Below are 18498 nucleotides of genomic sequence, written 5' to 3'. Positions count from 1 at the left end.
ATTACTAAGACCAAACGAACAGACAAAGAAAAATCTATTCGCCTCTCAACAGCACTTTTCCTCCAATTGATCTAACCACGCACACACACATACCTGTCAGACACAATCGTATCATTCTGTACTGTACTGTATCACTCGCTATGAACACTGACTGGGTGGGCCTGAGTTCCATTTGCACTGTCCAGGTCCACCCAGGGTCCCGAGGGCCACCAATGGCTACCCAATGGCTGCAGTAGTTTTATATACAGCTGCAGTTGGCTGCAGTGTAGCTGCCATTCGATCTACAGGTACTTACCGTGTAATTGGCACACAGCGGGTTGAAGGCGTTCGTCCCACAGACAAACAGACCACCTGGCCGGCTCAATAAGACCTTTATAAAATTCCGACACTCATCCTAAAACAAGAGATTAGAGATTGAAAATGGTTAATGATGAGTGAGAAGACACACAATGGGCAAAGGGAAGAAAGACATAATGTTTGTTACCTTTCTAGTCCTTGACATTTTTATTACAGAGTGAAATTACAGAAGACTGGAGAAACTGAATGCTCCATCCAAATGAGATGACGTGGCCACCCCCCCGCACCCCCCCCCTCCCATTTCCCACACACAGACCCTTCAGGGGTCTCATTTTTCTCAGAATGACAGTAGGAGCCAACAGTGTACTGGGCAAGAGAGAGAGAAATTACCATCCCTATTCCTGCCTGTGTATTTCTGTGTGTGTGTGTGTGTGTGCATCTCCCGCTGCCTGCTGTTTGCACATTCATTACAGAGACCCCCAGTTTGTATTTGCTGTGCCACGCACGGCACATGGGGTCAGTGGTGCCAAGTATCGACGGGTGAGTCACGGTCCAAAAATCCCTGTAAAGTTTGTGCGCGACACTGACCGGGGGTGTTTGCTGTTCTGCTCACTAATGGCTTTGGGCCGATGCTTGTGCGTGCGGACGAACTGTTCGAATTTATGAAGTACTGAACACCAGGAGCCTCCAAACTCCGAACTCCTGAATCGCTTTTCTCTCAAGTCCTGATCCCCGCCAGTCTGCAAGGGTTTCTGTCTCTGCACGTGTTGCTAGTCTGCCTCTCTGTCCGTACTAATCCCAGACCCCTGCAGTCCCATCCAGCTCCCTTGTCTCTGCCAGCCTGCCCCGCCTCTCCCACCAAAGCTCCCCCCAGCCCCCGGGCACTGGCCCGGCACAGCACCACCTGTGTCCCTTGGCAGAGATGCATCCACATGAGCCTCCAGAAAACAAACAAAACTAAACCAAGATTTCGGGACAGAACCTGCACGTGTGCGTGTTTAGTTCTCATGAGTTTTTATTTTGCTAATGTAAATTTGCATATATTCTAATGCTAAATTGTGTGTGTGTTTTTTATTTCTGAGCAAATACCGACACACCGCTCAGATAAATAGCGTTAAGGTATAAGGTATTATGGTATAAGACAACAAAGCGGGTGTGTGTTACACGCCCTGAATGGTCACCTGACCAGGCAAGGAAGGGGGCGAAGAAAGATGTGCAAAAACAGATGGAGGAACGCAGAGGAGTGGGGGCAGTGAAATGAGGACAGACAGAAAGAGGGAAGGAACAAGAACGAAGAGGTCCGGTCCAGCCCAGTCCCAGTGCAGCTTCCTGACTGGAAATAGCCCACATGGGTGAACTCGTGGGCTGTTTGAAAACATGTGAGTGTCTGTTTTTCCTCAATAAATTGTTTTCCCAGTTAATAACGATGATGAAATGCAGCTTCTCGGTGACATCAGCAGAGCACGCCATAAAAGAATCTAGCTGGTAGCAAAATAAACAGAAAGTCACTCTCTGATCAGTTTAACCGTTGGTATCTAGAGAAGACTACCCACAATGCTCCTGGATGGAGGGCGGTGAGGTTTCTCCACGCCGTACGCCTCATGTAAACTCTCATACAGGGTCAAAGTCATCCAGCGGCCAAATTGCAACAGGCGTGTTTCCTCTGCGGCAGGGCGGACTGGTCGTCCGCACGCGGCCAAGCAACCGCGCTGACCTCGAACAGTGAGGAGAAGCAGCTGAGGTCAGAAGCCGGAAGGCAGTCAGGTGATGACCATGAAAGTTCCAGCCTCCAGTCTCCCAGGTAAAAAGCCGCGCTCTTACAAGCACTGCTCACCCCGCATTTAACATCACCGCAGGCTTTGCGAAGGTCAATATGGCCGAGGCCCCGCCAGAGAGGGACAGGAACACAGAAAGCAGAGCAGAGACACTGACAAAGCCCCGCGTTACTTTTCTGCTATTTTCCTGCAAGTCAGATTGGCATCCTGTAGAGTGTGAAAACAGATTTTAATAATCTGCACCTAATTTTATATCTGATTACCTAGAAACAAGCCAGCCCTGAAGCTGAGGAACGAAACGAAAGGCAGAAGCTAAAACAGAAGCGGGATATTTCCGGACTGCAGTTTATTTTTTTTTTGCTCTTAAAAGGGATACACAGCACTGGCTATTACCTGCCGAGCCAGACTGAAACATTTGCGGTGATGAGGTTTTAAATGAGCGAGCAGTTAGGCCGGATAAAATTTCCCTGGAACGCTGCCGCATCCGGGCTGGACACAGGAGGCGGCAGAGGCCTCGGAACCAAGCAGACCTGACCCAGTACATTCGCTTTCAACCAAACGGTAGCCCCTGGTGCTACCGGCACCGGAGTGGGGGGGGGGGGACAGCGGGAACAGGGCCGGAATATCACGTTTCTCACTCCATTATGAGGGTATGTCCATTGTGATCAGTCAACCAGAAACATTTAATTACGAAACCAATTACCCTGACAGCTAATAACTCACACCTGACAAAATCATTTCTGGGGCAGAAACGGACTCCAGAGGGATGGAGATCAGTAACGGTGGGTGTGCATGTGCACAGAGGTATAGAAATATTACGGAGCAGGCATGTAGGCGAGCTGCTCCTGTCACACACTCAGACTGCTGAATGTTCTCTGCCCGGCCACCGCGGTAAAATGTCATTAGCGGTGGACTTGAACCACAGGTCATTCTGAACCCCATGCAGGGGACATCAGCCGTTGCATTTTTTTTGTCTCAGCCCGCATGAAAATTAATATTCTAAATCCATTTGGCAATTTCATCCCATATTTCTTGCTGGCTGAGGCCCCCCCCCCCCAGCCCCCCCCACCCCCCAAGGGACAGATCCTAGAATCTCCCGTGAGTTGAACGTCCATTTGACACGATTGCGGTGATTTCCTGAAATCAGGCCGGTTTCACTGTATTCCCATGGTACTCTCCGCGTCTGCACCCCAGAGCCTTCGTCCCACACACTGGGTGGGACTTGTCATTTTGTGGGGGTGTTACTGGTTTATGTTCATAGACACCCACTGATAAGACGCGGTGTTTTAGAGCTCAGGAGGTGTGTGAGGCAGCAAACCGGCTGTAGGCCTCTATGGAGAGAGGTATTTGTTATATTTACGTGTATTTATGCATGACCTTTGACCTTTGGCCCTTGACACCTCGGACTCTCACCTCGTGTTTGCCTTTCATCCTGCAGATTCGGATGTCATTCTTATTGGACTCCCATGTTCGCCTCTGGGCAGAAAAATGACAAACAGATGAGTAAACCTCAGCGGCGGGGAGAATTCACGTGTATTCGTGTGATGGTGGGTGGAATGGGGGGGGGGAATGTGGCAGGCAGAACTCACCTTGCTGTAGAACATCTCGTCTCCCGCGACGTTGTCCAGCTCCACGCGGAACAGGTCATCCCTGTCGGGCAGGATGTGGCGTTAACCGTACGGAAAAACCCAGCAGGACCGTGGGAGCCTGACCGCTGAACCGTGCTGTGCCCGGCGCCGGCCGCGATCGCTAAGTCCGAGGCGAGAACCCGCGTACCGTGTCACCGTTAAACAGCTGCTCTGTTTGCGATGCGCCCCCCGTGGGCCATTAGCAGTCGCACGATTTATGGGGCCATTTTTTTTTTTCGCCGCGATGTCAGCCAAGCCGTGCGTGTCTGCTCCGAGCTCACATTAATTATGGCTGCCGACGTGTGGGAATGCAAGAAGGGCGTTATGTCGGGGCAGGGGTCACATGCCAGCGCCTCCTGGTTTTACCCATGAGGATGATGGAATCAACCAATCACAGACCTCCAGCCCCTTCAAAGCTCCCATCCTATTGGTTAAAGCCTCAATAACACAAACAGAGTACTTATATACCTTTAAATACCTTTCCATGGTCTTATTTACTTATTTCATTACTTAAAAGGATCCCCCAGGTAGTGATCAGAAGAATTCCAAGGGAGGACAATCATACAGGGCATCAGTTTGTGGGATTCATGGCCCCCGCCACTTCAACACTGTCCTGTATCAGCATATGAAAATAATTTCCACTGACATGCTCCCATCTCACCATGTCTCACTACTCCTAGTCAGAATCGCAGTAATTTAAGGAGCCTGCAAACACAAGGCCTATAAAAACCATGGGTTATTTATGATTAACATTGTGCATTTTATATTGACATATTAAAAGCAGAATTACAGCTCCTTTGGTGTTAAAAAACGTTACAGCAGGTCCTCCACTTCCCATGAGCACCTGGGCTGATGGCTAATGACCCATGTGTGTTCGGTGCCAGACATCCAGCCTGCAACACAGAGCTTGTATTGGCTGGTGCAGAGTCTGTGGCTCAGACATATGTCTGACTGGTCTTCTGCCCTGTCTGTATGTCTGTAGGTGGTGCAGTGCATGTCTGAGGCTGGTTCAGGGTATTTGGCCGGTCTGTGAGGCGTGTTCACGTGTCTGTGACCTCTGGCCTCTCCTACATGCTATTCTATGCCTGCTAAAGGATCTATATGTCTGTGACTAGCATCCTGTCTATGTGGCTTTGGCTGGAACAGCGTCCGCAGCCAAGACAGTGTTCCTGTGTCCATAGCTGGCATGCTGTCTCTGTCTACAGATGGTAAACTCAGTGTCTGGCTGGTTCAGGGCTTGTATGTTTACAGCCGACAGAGTTCCTGTACGTCAGCAGTCGGCGCAGTGTCCGTGTGTGGGTGTGATGGCCGGGACGGCCTGTAGAGGGCGATCCGAGAGCCTCCAGCCTACATCGCTCCTCTCGCCACCATGTGCTACAGTCATCGTTTAAATCATCGTTTCCTAGCCTGATTCCTTTGAGTTACAGAACCTTGCATTTCCTTGGCCTTGTGCTTTACTGTAGCCTTAAAAAAGGGATGTTACTCTTGCTGCTATTAATAATAACTTGTTACATAATCATTTAAATAAATCCATCCATCGTCCAACAGCTTATTCTAGACACTAGTCACATGGCTACCCTGTGCTCCACCATCCTTACCCACGTTCCCAGTACAGAATCACGGCGTGCCTGGATCATATCCCGGGAAACACAGACTCCAAGGTAGGGATACATCATGGACCGGATGCCCGTCCAACACAGGGCACATACACAAAGTCAGTACGGACGGCTCGGAGATGCCAAATAGCCCGCATGCTCTTGGACTGCAGTTGTAGAGCCATGTAACATGGGGAGAACATGCAAAATCCACACACACACACACACACACACACACACACACAGATAACCCCCAAGTCGTCATACCGCTCAGATTTAGCTAAATGATATATTTGCTTAAAATGTTTTTCAGATATGTTTCTGCACAGCGGGTTACAGTTTTACATGTGTACCCATTACGGTAAGAGTTTGTTCAGGATAACTGCTTCGCCTAAAGGTACAACAGCAGGCATCTTCTTGGAATTTGGAACATTTATTTATGGGTTCTAGTTCCTTCAGCTGAATGATCTTTCCCTCCTGCCGCTTTCTGGGGTAGGTTCCAGGGCTGGGCGTGGCCCCAGTCACCGGGTGATAGCCCTCCGCAGTGAGAGTGAGACTGACAGCAACCTTTCGGATCGCATCCTCGGTCGTGGTCAACTAGAAACATCTGCGAGGTCATAAACAATGCGTGACTTTAACACTAGAACTGCCAAATCTACGCAAATTTGCGTAAATTCCCTGGGCCTAACACCTACTAGCATCCCTGCTGAGAGTTTCTTGGGCCATTGTCCTCCTGCTTTTGTTGTGCAAACACACCCATTACCTGTGAGGCCTGGCACATTTGCATTTTTTTACTCAGAGCAGCTAAAATCCAAGGCAGGCTAAACCTCTGTGTGTGACATGGAAACCTTCACAAAAGTCTGCCATATCTATACCAAATATCCCACATGCTGACTGACCTGCAAATATGAAAGACACACATTCACAAAATATATGGAAGCACAAGTCTGTTTTATTTATAAAAAAAATTGAGTGTTTCAAACTTTGCAGTGTTTGCAGACCCAGTGACCATCATCCCTGCATTTGGCGCAAGTGAATTTGTAACACTTTGCACTGGTAAACCTGCTGCGGTTTCTGTTGCAGTTCTCCTGTACCTGACACTGAGTTGTCCATACAAGTCCTGGCACAGCAGCAGCCTTCCTCTGTCCCCATAGCCTTTTGTGGCATAAATTGGCAATGGAGTTCCTTGGCTAGATGACTCAAAAATAATCTTCTTTTGCCTTCCCACCCTGTACATGCCTTGTACAGAACGTAGGAATTTGCCACCACCAGGTCCAGCATGTTGTAAAATACAGCTACTGGCCACCTGCATGTTGCTGCTCTTACGGAATACATGCGCGCCATTTGGTCCAACACATTTACACCACACTATAACAGCAGAGAGAGAGAGAGTCATGAGTGTATTTGCTTTTTTCTACCTTCTTTCTATATAGGCCTGTATAGTACATATCAGAAAACATTGTAGCACTGATGTAAAATTATACACACATTCACATACCTTCATGTGGTTATAGTCTGTTATCGTGTTGGGTTTCCTCTTTCTGCCTTCACAGATCGCCACATCTTGGTCCAAGGAACTCAGAACACACACAATCTTGTTTTTTTAGGTGCATAAATTGTCAAGGAGACACTGCCACTTCTAAGCACTGACGCGGAGAATTCCTCTTGCTGTGCAGTGTCCTTTGAAATTGGAGGAAGTTCATACCAAACTTTATTCCCTGTGCTCAGTAGTGTTGTTTTGCGCTGAAGCAGTCTGTGTGACAGTGCCAGTGAGGTGAAGAAATTGTCCGTTGTGACATTTCTCCCGTCATCCATAAATGGCTCCATCAGACTCATGACCATGTTCTCTGCCAGCCTCTCCCTTTTCTGGTGACTGGGGTCCTTTCCCAAGTTAGGGGACACGTTGCAGACGTATTTGGTCTCCAAATCCGTGGCCATCCAGAACTTGATCCCAAATTTGTCCGGCTTGGATGCGATATACCAAGTGACATGGAATGGATCCACATCTACTCCACGTTGTCTTTCCACCGGTGTCCCTCAGGGCTCGGTTCTTGGCCCTCTCCTATTCTCCCTCTACACTAAATCTCTTGGCGAAGTTATATCCTCACATGGCTTCTCCTACCACTGCTATGCCGATGACACTCAACTCATCCTCTCCTTCCCTCCCTCAGACACTCATGTCTCCACTAAGATCTCTACATGCTTGGCAGACATCTCATCTTGGATGACCACTCACCAGCTAAAACTCAAAACTAGTAAAACTGAGTTGCTTTACATCCCGGCTGACTCATCCCCCCTCCAGGACCTTGCGATCTCCTTTGACAACTCCCTGATCCGTCCTTCGGTTTCTGCTAGAAACCTTGGAGTTACCATAGATGATCGGTTGTCATTTTCCTCACATATCACCAGTCTTTCTCGCTCTTGTCGGTTTCTCCTCTTTAACATCAGGAGGATACGTCCATTTCTTTCCACCCAGGCTACCCAGATACTCGTCCAGTCCCTCGTCATCTCACGCCTTGACTACTGCAACTCGCTTCTAGCGGGTTTACCACTGAGCGCCATCCGTCCCCTCCAACTGATTCAGAATGCAGCTGCTCGTCTTGTTTTCATCCTTCCCAAGTTCTCCCACACCACTCCTTTGCTGCGCTCCCTCCACTGGCTTCCTGTAGCTGCACGCATCAGATTCAAAACACTGATGCTCGCATACAAAGCCAAAAATTCTCTGGCACCATCCTACCTAAAGGACCTCATCACACCCCGCTCTGCACCACGATCTCTCCGATCCTCCAGCACTGCTCGACTGGTCCCACCTCCCCTCAAGGCACAAGGAAGACACGCATCTCGGCTCTTCTCTGTCCTGGCACCTAATTGATGGAATGAACTCCCCCTAGATGTCCGAACAGCTGAATCCTTGAATGTCTTCAAGCGACGACTCAAAACTTTTCTTTTTCAGAAATACCTGACGTAGAACTTCTATATTCTTACTCGACTCTTTTTCTGGTGTGTGTTTTAAAAAAATAAAATAAAATAAAAATTCTGCACTACTCAATGGCGTTCTCAGAGATAGTATTCGTAGCTGGGGTCCTTATTGAGCTAGCATCGGAAATTCATTGCAGAGTCTCAAAGCACTTATGTAAGTCGCTCTGGCTAAGGGCGTCTGCCAAATCCTGTAAATGTAAATGTAAATGTAAATATACTGCATGGACAATGAACCTTGGTCGAGAACAGCTGTACATCTATGTTCATGTGTTCTCCTGGAGTGAAACTTTCAGCACAGTTCTTGGTGAAGGCTGGCAGAGAACGTGGTCATGAGTCTGATGGAGTCATTTCTGGATGACGGGAGAAATGTCACAATGGACAATTTCTTCACCTCACTGTCACTGTCACACAGACTGCTTCACTTTACTGGGCATGGTGAATAACGTTTGCCGTGAACTTCCTCCATTGGCAAAGGACACTGCACAGGGAGAGGAATTCTCCACGTCAGTGTTTAGAATGGCGCGCATGTATTCAGTACGAGCAGCAACAAGCAAGTGGCCAGTAGCTGTGTTTTACAACATGCTGGACTTGGTGGCCGTGAATGCCTACGTTCTGTACAAAGCATCTACAGGGTGGAAAGGAAAAAGAAGATTGTTTCCGATTCTTCTAGCCAAGGAACTCCATTGCCAAATACAGGGATGATGGTCACTGGGTTTTCAAACGCTGCAAACACAGACTTTGAAAGATAGACAGACTGTGTGGGACAGTAACCACTGAGACAAAAGGCAGAAAGATGACGAAGAGATGAACCTGGAACTGAGGCACGGATACATCAATTTTAACGTGAACAGCCAAACATGCAAAGCTGGAGAGATCACACAAAAACAAAATTCACTTTTGGTGTTATAATTCAGTGATGGCCAATGAAAATGAAATGACATTTTATTCTGTATGTGTATGAGCATGCCAAAAACCATGGACCATGACTTCACTCAGCTTATGACATTTATATACAAACATGCATTGGAGACTGAAGTGTTAGCATGTTTTCATTTTATTCATTTCATTCTATTAGCAACTTTTCATTCTATTTTCACTCAATTTGTTTTATAAATAACACAGACTTGTGTTTCCATATATTTTGTGAATGTGTGTCTTTCATATTTGCAGGTCAGTCAGCGTGTGGGATATTTGGTATAGATATGGCAGACTTTTGTGAAGGTTTCCATGTCACACACAGAGGTTTAGCCTGCCTTGGATTTGAGCTACTCTGAGTAAAAAATGCAAATGCGCCAGGCCTCACAGGTAATGGGTGTGTTTGCACAACAAAAGCAGGAGGAGGATGGGGCTGAAGACCTGCGAAAATCACAGCAGGGGTGACAAACACCTTGGGACTCTCAGCAGAGAATAAAAACTCGGTAAATCTAGTGTTAATAAGATTTTGTTAAATAACGGCCCTACCAGTTTAGGAATTTCATTTCTGGGCCATCAAGCGGAGTGGCGGGACACCCTGCCGTTATCGCTGACGTATTTAATACTGGGCCTGATTTCTGACTCCGCCAAGGCCGAAGACCTGGTCATTTCCTGGTGTAAAGTATACTGGTTCCCCTCCCTACTCCCCAGTAATGACATCCACATGCAAGTTCTCTCCGGAGTTATGAGGCCATTTAACTCCTTAGCTCATGGGGTCCATTGGCTTAATAGGAAGCATATTTTTTTGGCAGTTAAAGGGTTCTTATTTGTAACACAATACCTAATTTTGGAGAGCTTCAGCGTCCTCTGGAGTGCTATGCTAATTTCGTACTTGACATTGCGGAGGTAATACAGACCCAGTTAAGGGTGTATGACAGTGGTATGTCTGTCATGTGACACCTTGGTGGGGGTGGCGGAAGCGTAGTGGCTGATGCCGGTTACCTGGCTCCGATGTAGAGGGTCCGGTTCACCTTGAGGATCCTCTGTATGTGCAGCCGCTCTTGCCTCGTCGACGATCGATGAGCACGGCCCAGGAACACGGGGTACCGACGGACCACTGTAAAGAGAGGGTGTTTTTTTTTTTTGGGTGAGGGGGTGAGGGGTTAAGAAATGGTTGAGAGAACAGAGGACAGTCAGATTGGAGGTGAGGGGGATGCTGAGAGCACAGCAATATATCAGCAAACTCGTGCAGCCAAGGGGCAAAATGGAAATCGGCTCGTTGCCCTTGACGGAAGACAGCGAAAGAACATGACTCCGTGGCCCCTCCCTCCCTCCTCCCCCCTCCTCAAGGCTGCATAGCTGCTTAGCACACGGGCCCCCGCCACTCGAGTCACATGGCGTTCAGCGGACAGAGCCTGGAACCCAGAACATGGGGCGCGGCTGGGAAAACGTTGGCAACAGAGAGCACATGTTCTGCGGAGCGTATGGTTTTCCCAGCCAGACCGAGCCTCGGAGTCTGGAGGATGACCTGCCGGGGCAGGAGCTAAGAGGACCTCAGAGAGGCCGCTGTTTACGCCACCACACCATGAGACTAAACATGCACATGCACATTAGGGGAATACTGTATTCATCATTTTCCCAGACTTCTGCAGGACATCAGTCACTCCCCAAAGTTCACGTCAACCTCTGCTGACCCTGACCCATAGCTATGTAGCCTGGACCTCTATTCTTGACCCCTACCCAAGAGGCGGAGCCTCAAAGAGGCTATTGGGTGACACTGACACTCCCTGATATCTGATTGGCCACTGGATTAGAAATAAAAAAAAAAAAAAACACGACATGGCACCAAGTGCCTTAGATACAGAGGAGTTCATTAGGTTGTTCAGTAGCCGACAGGGAAACCACAGAACACTCTGGTTCCGGATCACATATTAACTAGAGTGTCATGTGTCGTATCTATTGGAAAAATAAAACAAAATTAAGAGGTTGTAAGTGTCAGATTTACTTTAGTGAAAGATCATAAGATATTAGTGGAATATGGATAAACAACAAAACATTACAGCCATAATTATTGTCTTACTAAAATGTGCGGCCCTGCTGTTTATTTGTGCATAATAGAAGTTAGTCGTCATTTTTCTTCTTTGCATGGCCCCCAAAATTTTACTGTCCCCCTCCCCCCCTGCTTTCCAGAAAATACTCTGGGGTGGTTCGGGGGCCATGGTGGCCCAGGTCCATCCAATCATAAGCTTGGCCTTCCCTGCAGCCCGGGGCCAAGCGTATGACTCTCCAAGTTTCAGGAAATTGGTATTTAGCAAGTTTTTTAATACCCTTTTGGCAAATCATTTTTAAAAGAGCCAAGTGATTTGTACACATATTTTCCCCTCATTTCTAGAACTACTGCTGGCTATATTGTACGTAGCAGCATCACAAACAAAAAAGGGTCAGATCCACCCCCCCCCCCCCCCGACCCGCTTAGGTAATCCTCAGTCCCACCCAACATTTCTAAGCTGGCGCTGGGCCCAGCTGACCTCAGCCTGCCAGTGTGGAAGGACCCACCGTCGGTTGGCACGGGGTTCAGCGGTCCGGGCTCCTCGGGGAACGTGGCGGCGGCGAGCCAGAGCAGGGCGAGCAGCAGGGTGACGGGAGGGGACGGTGTCGTCATGGCGATGTGTCAGCGGGCGCTGCGGGGGCGCAGAGACAGGGCGGGATTAGCTGGAGCATGACGGCTAGTAACTGGACAGCTACCCTCACCCCCCGTTTGGGCATTACTACACAACACAGACACCCTCCCCCCGCACCCGTCACACCTTTGCAGCCTGAATCCCGGTTCACCTCATTCATGTCGAGAAAGCCAGGCTCTGCCGAGAGACACAGCACAGACCAGCGCTGCACTCACGCTGACCCACATTATCCCGACCCCAGCCCTGACCTCTAAACCAGGCCTCCAGAGGCAAAACCAAAGATTCCTGCCTGGTTCATGGGTGGGGCTGTACGTGGTGGCGGGAGGGGGAGCTGTGGAATGACCGGGGGGGGGGGGGGTATGGGAGGGGTGGGGGTGAAAGGAAAGACGGAGAGAGGAAGTGGGGCTTTCTGCTGCTTGGACGTGTCGCCTCTCTGGTGTCATAGTTAGCTTTTGTGGGGGATGGCGGAGGACGCACACAGCAGAGAAGAAAGCACAGCTGATGCCTTCAAATCAGTGAGCCGACTCGGATCCACCTGCAGAGCAGCTGTGGACGGCCGCTAAACTGCCCAAGGCTGAGAAAACGGCTTTGGGGCTTCATAACGCACTTGTGCCGTAGAGCCCAAACCCTTTAACAGCTTGTATATTGGCAGGTGAAGGTCGTATTACGGCTCACCGATTATTACTGCAGCCCTAAGACAGCGAGTGTTGCGATGTACCGCGCGAGTACGATTTAAATGCGTTTAACGCACAGCAGAGCCGGCTCTTCTGCTGCATGCTAATTGTCGCTCCGTTCGCTCCGGTTACATCGCAGCGGTCGGCCGCCACCAGCAGCACGAGTAAAACCCGCTGCCAGAAGTGGATGGCATTACGGTGGCTGCGAGTAGCCGAACGCGCTCCTGTCAGAATGGGTGCCGCGTGAAATGGCTGCAAATGGTTCCTGGGCCACCCATTGTGGGGAGGAGATTTCATTACCGGAATGTTCCCCGCGAACGTTGCTTTTCATTATGAGGAGTCTGCCGCCGCACCTTGTGGGAACGAGTCTGTTACCCTCGTACATAATCCATTTTTTTCCCTCCTTGCTTATTTCTTGGGTTCCCGTCGGCCTGTCCCACCCACACAAGACAGCGGCCAAATGTTCTTTGGTGATTCTATGGCTTCTGAGAGGAAGAAAACAAATGTATAACTAAGTCTTCCCGCACCCCCCTAGCTCAGAGGGCTGGAAATAGTATCGACCCATCTGTGTGGATCCTCTGCGCCGGCTGCCCACGATGATGTCAGATGGAGGGCACACGAGAACCAATGACCTCGCGACGACCCGGAGGAAGGCGGGGCTCGGCGGAGAAAAGACGAGTGTGGCCAGAAAGGGGGGACAAGGTGAGAGGACAATAAAGGAATACCGCCATCCATCTTCCATAACCGCTTGTCCAGTACCGGATCACCATGAGCCTGGAACCCAACCCAGGAAGTTCAGGACAGGGATGGAATGCCAGTCCATTAAGGGACATGCACTTAATCAAAGACTAAGGGTAATTCACAGACACTAATTCACCTAACTGTGTGTTCTTGGATTTGGAGTCCCAGAGGAATCCCAAAAACACATGGTAGGACATGGAAACTCCACGACCTCTGGAACTGAACACTACCCTTGAGATATGGAGGTGCAGGGAGGGGGAGGGGTTTCCCCAAGTCATGCTTCAGTCAATGATTTAATTCGATTTGCCAACGTCAGATTTAACGCCACACAAAAGAAACAAAAGAGAGACAGACATAGAGGCAAAGGTCACATGACGTTTCATAAATTGTGATGGTCACAAGGTCTTTCCCAGGCTGCCCCCAGTGGACTCGACGTCCCACTAGAGGACTTGGTACTGCCCCTTGACAATAAAGACTCACCTCCCTGCTTGCCGTAATCTATTATTCAAGACCCTTGATTTGTACCGATCCACTAGCTACTCTGGATTTCATCCACGGCTAAATTTACATAGATCCCTAGAAACGTACAGTAATTACTGTGAACTGTTAAAGTGGTAACACGATAAATAAGGTAATTAAGCAGCTGTTCGAGAAGACTGAGGAGAAAGCGAACGTTACTGCTTGAAACGGCGACAAAGGCCAGTTCAGGTGATTTAAATAATAAAGTGCAAACTCAATCGATGATGCGTTTAGTCTCCCGAGATGGTGGTTCATGCAAAAAGGAGGGCCTGTGCGGACTCTCGACATTTGAAAATTACAGACCGGCCTGAAATATGCACCCAAGTGATCAATTTTAAATAGTTTTCATGCATAAATCACTTAAATATAGGAGCTCTTTAAGCAACTCGTGGGTTTCTAAGTCATTTTTGTTGCCCCAGCTAATATTTTTTTAAAGGGATCTCAAGCTTAGCACGTTCTGCACCATGAAATAGTGCTTGGATCACGGAGTTGTGACCTGGAGCGTGACCTCAGCCAAGGCATGAGAGGAAATAAGTGGAGCGTAGGGATGGGAAGAACCTTCAAAGTTGGCTCTCATTCAAGGGGAGGGGGGGGAAGATGGGGCCACAGGCAGCCAACATTTTCATCTCCTGTGAAGATCAGACCCATTTTCTGTCTGCATGGGATAGTCGATCACCGTGCTGATTGCATGCGTGTTATTTTTGTTTGTTGTGGACGGGCGATGATGAGAAACTTTGACCTCCTTTGTAACGAGAGTTCATTTATTCAGCTGCAGGGCTGGCGAATAGCACTGAGTCTGCTGCTCATGCTGAGGTCCTGCTCTTCTTGTAGGCCTCTGCTGAACGTGTCTGTGGGTTTAAGTTCCAGGCTTGACAGCCAGTTAGTTTGGGAGCTCCTGGAACAGCACACAGAGCGTCCAGCCCAAAAACTCCCAAAATCACCTAGCCCTGGAAAAGTGTAAAGAAAGTGCAGACTGCTCACATCCATACAGCACCAACGCGTACACTAGGCCAGGTTCTCCGATGATCTCTTGAAGATACGGTGACCCTTCGTCATTGCCACAAGGGGAACCCAAGACCCAATACTGGTGTCATTCAGACCTCAGTCGGTATGAGCTGCAGAGAGATGGGTGCATGGTCATGGAGAAGAGGGACCGCTACTGGAAAGAGCGGGGGAAGACAGGGGAAATGGGGGGCTACTGGATGTCATCGGAGCCAACCCCTCATGGGGAGGCCAATCAGACATCAGAGGAGTGGAGTCACATGAGGGGGCAGAGAGGGAGTCAGGCCACAGGCCTTATAAAACGCCTAGTAGGACATTTTACTCAACTACCATGCCTTGCAGCCCACCCCCCACAAAACAGTTTACATTTAATGTAGTGACACTACAAACAGAACCACACATTATGCCGGCAATCAATCAATAAATGGCTCCTCGGTCTCCACTGTAGCTGCAGCCCCGGCTCCCTTTCATGTGGAGAGTCAATGGCAGAAATCGATGCTGGATTCAATTGAATGAGTCTGTGTCACCATACAAGTCGCAATCGCCATATGCGATTGTCCTCCAGGGGGGGTGTATACAGGGGCAGAGCCACAGGGGTACTGGCCCAAGCTGAATGCTGATTGGTTCCCAGAGTGGCCCATCCCACATCATTCATTGACTGGAAACATATCATTGGTTAATGATAAGGTTGGCTCCTCTGCATGAATACAGGCATATTATTAGCCTGGAGCCGAATGGCAGGGAAAGCCGCGGAAGGGCAATGTAGAGACAGCTTATCAGTGAGCTGCATCCAGCGAGCCTGCAGGTGTGAGACTCCAGTGCCGGTGAGTTACTGCGTCTCCAGCAGGGGTAACCGGCTCCCCAGGATCCTCACTGCAGCTGAACATCTGCGCAAACCCCGTCCTGCAGGCAGGAGATCACGCCTCGTGCGTCTCCCCACCTGCGCAGACTCTGCCCTGCCGACGCAGATGTTTTCCCTGTACGTGCGCGTCCTGCCCCCCCCCCCCCCCCCCCGCAGAGACAGGCGCCCGCTGCTGACAGCGGGTGGTCGAGCCGCCCGTTCTGCACAGATTCACGTCTGCCTGCCAGTGTCTGTTGGGGGGGTTGCTGACTGATGTAAGGCTGAGATGGCCGGCTGTGAACGTGTTTCCCCATACAGAGAGCGATAAGTGCCCCCCGCCCCACCCAGTGCCTGCTTCCACGCATTCTCAGGCCAGAGTAATGTCATCCCTTTTTCACTGTGCATTCGCACGATTACACACAATTACACCATCCAGTCTCTCTCTCTCTCTCACACACACACACACACACACACGTACAGATCCACACATTACAGCCTCGGCTATGGTCTCTGACAGGCCTTTGCTGCAGCATGGTTGAGGAGCATGCTAATCAGGAAGGAGGCGTTGGCTGCTCAGAGACTCACTGCTCCCTCTCTCTCTCTCTCTCTCTCTCTCTCTCTCCCTTCCTCACTGCAAACCCCCATCCCTCTCTCCCCAGTGCTGATCTTTCTGTTCTCTGCTGCGGAAGGGGGGGGGGGAAGTTGCAAACCGTATCCGGCTTATCCCCCGATATCGATCCGACCCCTCCTCAGTCACGGACCCCCTCCAGGTGGCACCCAGGCTTTAACCCCCCACACATCTTCCCAGCTTTCCGGCTGGCGTGCCGATCCGGGTGCAGAAACAGGAGCGCTGCGCGGAATCAGGTCGGGCGTACACAAGCGCGGTTGCCACGGAGATGAAGGGCCTTGGTCTCAGTCAGTCTTAGCAGAGATGTAAATGTGCAGTGCTGCACCAATCATCTACATGTACTGATAGGGGGGCAGCGGGGCCAGATGAAAGAGACAGACTGAATGTAATGTGATGGATGCCGTCTCATTCCATCCAATCACTGACATCCAGCTCAAATACCAGATGGAGTGTCCTATTCCCCTAATGGCACCTCTAATGTCGCTGCAATCCGTACAGCTACCGATCTGTTTGACTCCAGACCCTAAGAGTCCACCCATCTTCCATAACAACATGTCTGACTTAAAGTCTCAGCAAGCCTGCAATCCATCCATGACCAGGGTGTGGCTACATGTAGACCAGACCAAATTTAACCAGTCACTAGTGATTTTATAGAATCTCCAAATCATAACCTCTATGGTCACCAACTCGCACCCCACCCCCTCCCCAGCCTTTACCGCTGCCCCTCCCCAAAGTCGTACCTAGAAATTCTGGCCAAAATATCACCTTGGGCACCAACCTCCCCTCCGACTGGCTCTTTAAATCTGAAGAATTATGGGTCCCAGGTATATATAATTTGCTGAGTGGTGGGGCTGCCCCTCCCCCCCGACGAGAGGTTTTAGGGCCCCTATAAAGTGATGGGCCCCGTAAATCTACCAGGGTATCCATGCCCCCCCCCCAATTTGAACACTGGTACCCACCCAACAAACCCAACTGGCCACCAGTTGGCAGCACAGGGCAGAAAACTGAGGAGGACAGACACACGCAATCGAAGCAAGTGTGACTCACCAGCTCCCCTAACGTCATGCTTTTTCACTGCAGGGGGACACTGGAACGCCGAGAGGAAAATCACGTGAAACCTGGAGATCATGCGAACCGCGCACACGCAGAGCCGGGGGCGGGGATCAAAGGCACGGCGCCGACCTCATCGAGGCGGGCCGAGAGCGGGTCCAGTGATGTGCAAAGCAGATGGGCTGGGTCACAGTGACGAGCTCCTCGCTGAGCGACAGCCGGCACCAAGCAAGCTCCCACCGGGGGGGGGCGTTAGGCCCGTGTGATGATATAGATTACTCCCATCCGCAAGGCGCCCGTCGCCTTATCTCACTGAGAATCGTTTTTTCTTGAGGCCGTGGTGAGGGGGGGGCATGGGCCATTCATCTCTCGCACCTGCAGCGAGTGGCCGAGAATCGACGTGGATAAACAGCGGGCAGAGGATGGGAGATGCTGTGAGGGCGAGCCGGTTAGCTGTGGGGATCCCGGCACGCAAACACAGCTGCACCCGCTCTCTGCTACTCCCAGCCCTCTGTTACGGGCGGATTGCGGCACATGCGGCAGACTTCCCATGGTGCCTCACATCTGCGACGTGCCGATGCTGACTGGCCACCGCGATCCGAAACAATATCAGCATCTGGTGGACGCGACGTTAACGTTGACAGCTAAGCTACAAGTTAAGATTTTTAAATCATTCTGAATAGTTAAGTACAATAGAAATAAACAAAAACTGAAACAGAGCACCTGAACCGAACTGACAACAGTCCTTCAAACTACTACAACCCCAAGAACAAACGGCAGTCACGTTTAAAAAAAGAAATCTCATCGCACAGTTATTTAAGCAAACGACACGTATAAAACGTTGTCAAAAGACACAAAATAAAGTGCGTAAAAATCTTATTAAGACATGGAAATCAGACAATGGCTATAAAATCTGATTAACACAGCAATTAGAGAACATGCATAAAATGTTGTTGAAACGCTGTAGATAGAGAAGAGCCATAAAGGGCAGATGGCAGTGAGGGATTCCTCATGCCCTGGACACCATCGATTTCATATCCTCATTAGGGTATCTATTGATCTGTCTCTCAGGCTGCTCTCCCCCTCTGGACGGTATCTGACTGGGGGTGGGGGGGGGGGGGGGTTGGGTTTGTTCACGGATTCCCGACCATCATTTTTAAGACCCACTCCCTTTTA

The 18498-nt window shown here is 49.9% G+C and overlaps 1 protein-coding gene and 1 long non-coding RNA gene across 6 annotated transcripts in view; one reads left to right on the top strand and one right to left on the bottom strand.

The window, feature by feature from the left end:
• The window catches only part of LOC125716512 (semaphorin-6B-like), a 56266-nt gene that overhangs the window by 19230 nt on the left and 18538 nt on the right, over nucleotides 1-18498 (bottom strand). For 3 of the 4 annotated variants that reach the window (XM_048988899.1, XM_048988900.1, XM_048988901.1), the window contains exons 2-6: nucleotides 11743-11867; nucleotides 10189-10303; nucleotides 3662-3722; nucleotides 3486-3548; nucleotides 296-394 (exon numbers count right to left, since the gene is read on the bottom strand). In XM_048988899.1, coding sequence (XP_048844856.1) covers nucleotides 296-394; nucleotides 3486-3548; nucleotides 3662-3722; nucleotides 10189-10303; nucleotides 11743-11848 — 444 coding nt within the window. In that variant the 5' untranslated portion in view covers nucleotides 11849-11867. Of the gene's footprint in view, nucleotides 1-295; nucleotides 395-484; nucleotides 559-3485; nucleotides 3549-3661; nucleotides 3723-10188; nucleotides 10304-11742; nucleotides 11868-18498 lie in introns of those variants that run through there. The other variant, XM_048988902.1, reaches the window with a different exon arrangement.
• Nucleotides 1406-14018, top strand: LOC125716589 (uncharacterized). 2 transcript variants are annotated; one of them, XR_007384364.1, is made up of 3 exons: nucleotides 1406-1676; nucleotides 1970-2098; nucleotides 13077-14018. It is a non-coding gene; the product is annotated as an uncharacterized LOC125716589 (long non-coding RNA). The 2 variants fall into 2 exon arrangements; XR_007384365.1 differs by lacking the exon at nucleotides 13077-14018 and adding an exon at nucleotides 2340-2428.

Source organism: Brienomyrus brachyistius, chromosome 21 (genome assembly GCF_023856365.1).
Source record: "Brienomyrus brachyistius isolate T26 chromosome 21, BBRACH_0.4, whole genome shotgun sequence".
Classification (NCBI taxonomy): Eukaryota; Metazoa; Chordata; class Actinopteri; order Osteoglossiformes; family Mormyridae; genus Brienomyrus; species Brienomyrus brachyistius.
Note: the sequence above shows the minus strand (reverse complement) of the source record. Positions and strands in the feature narration are given on the sequence as shown.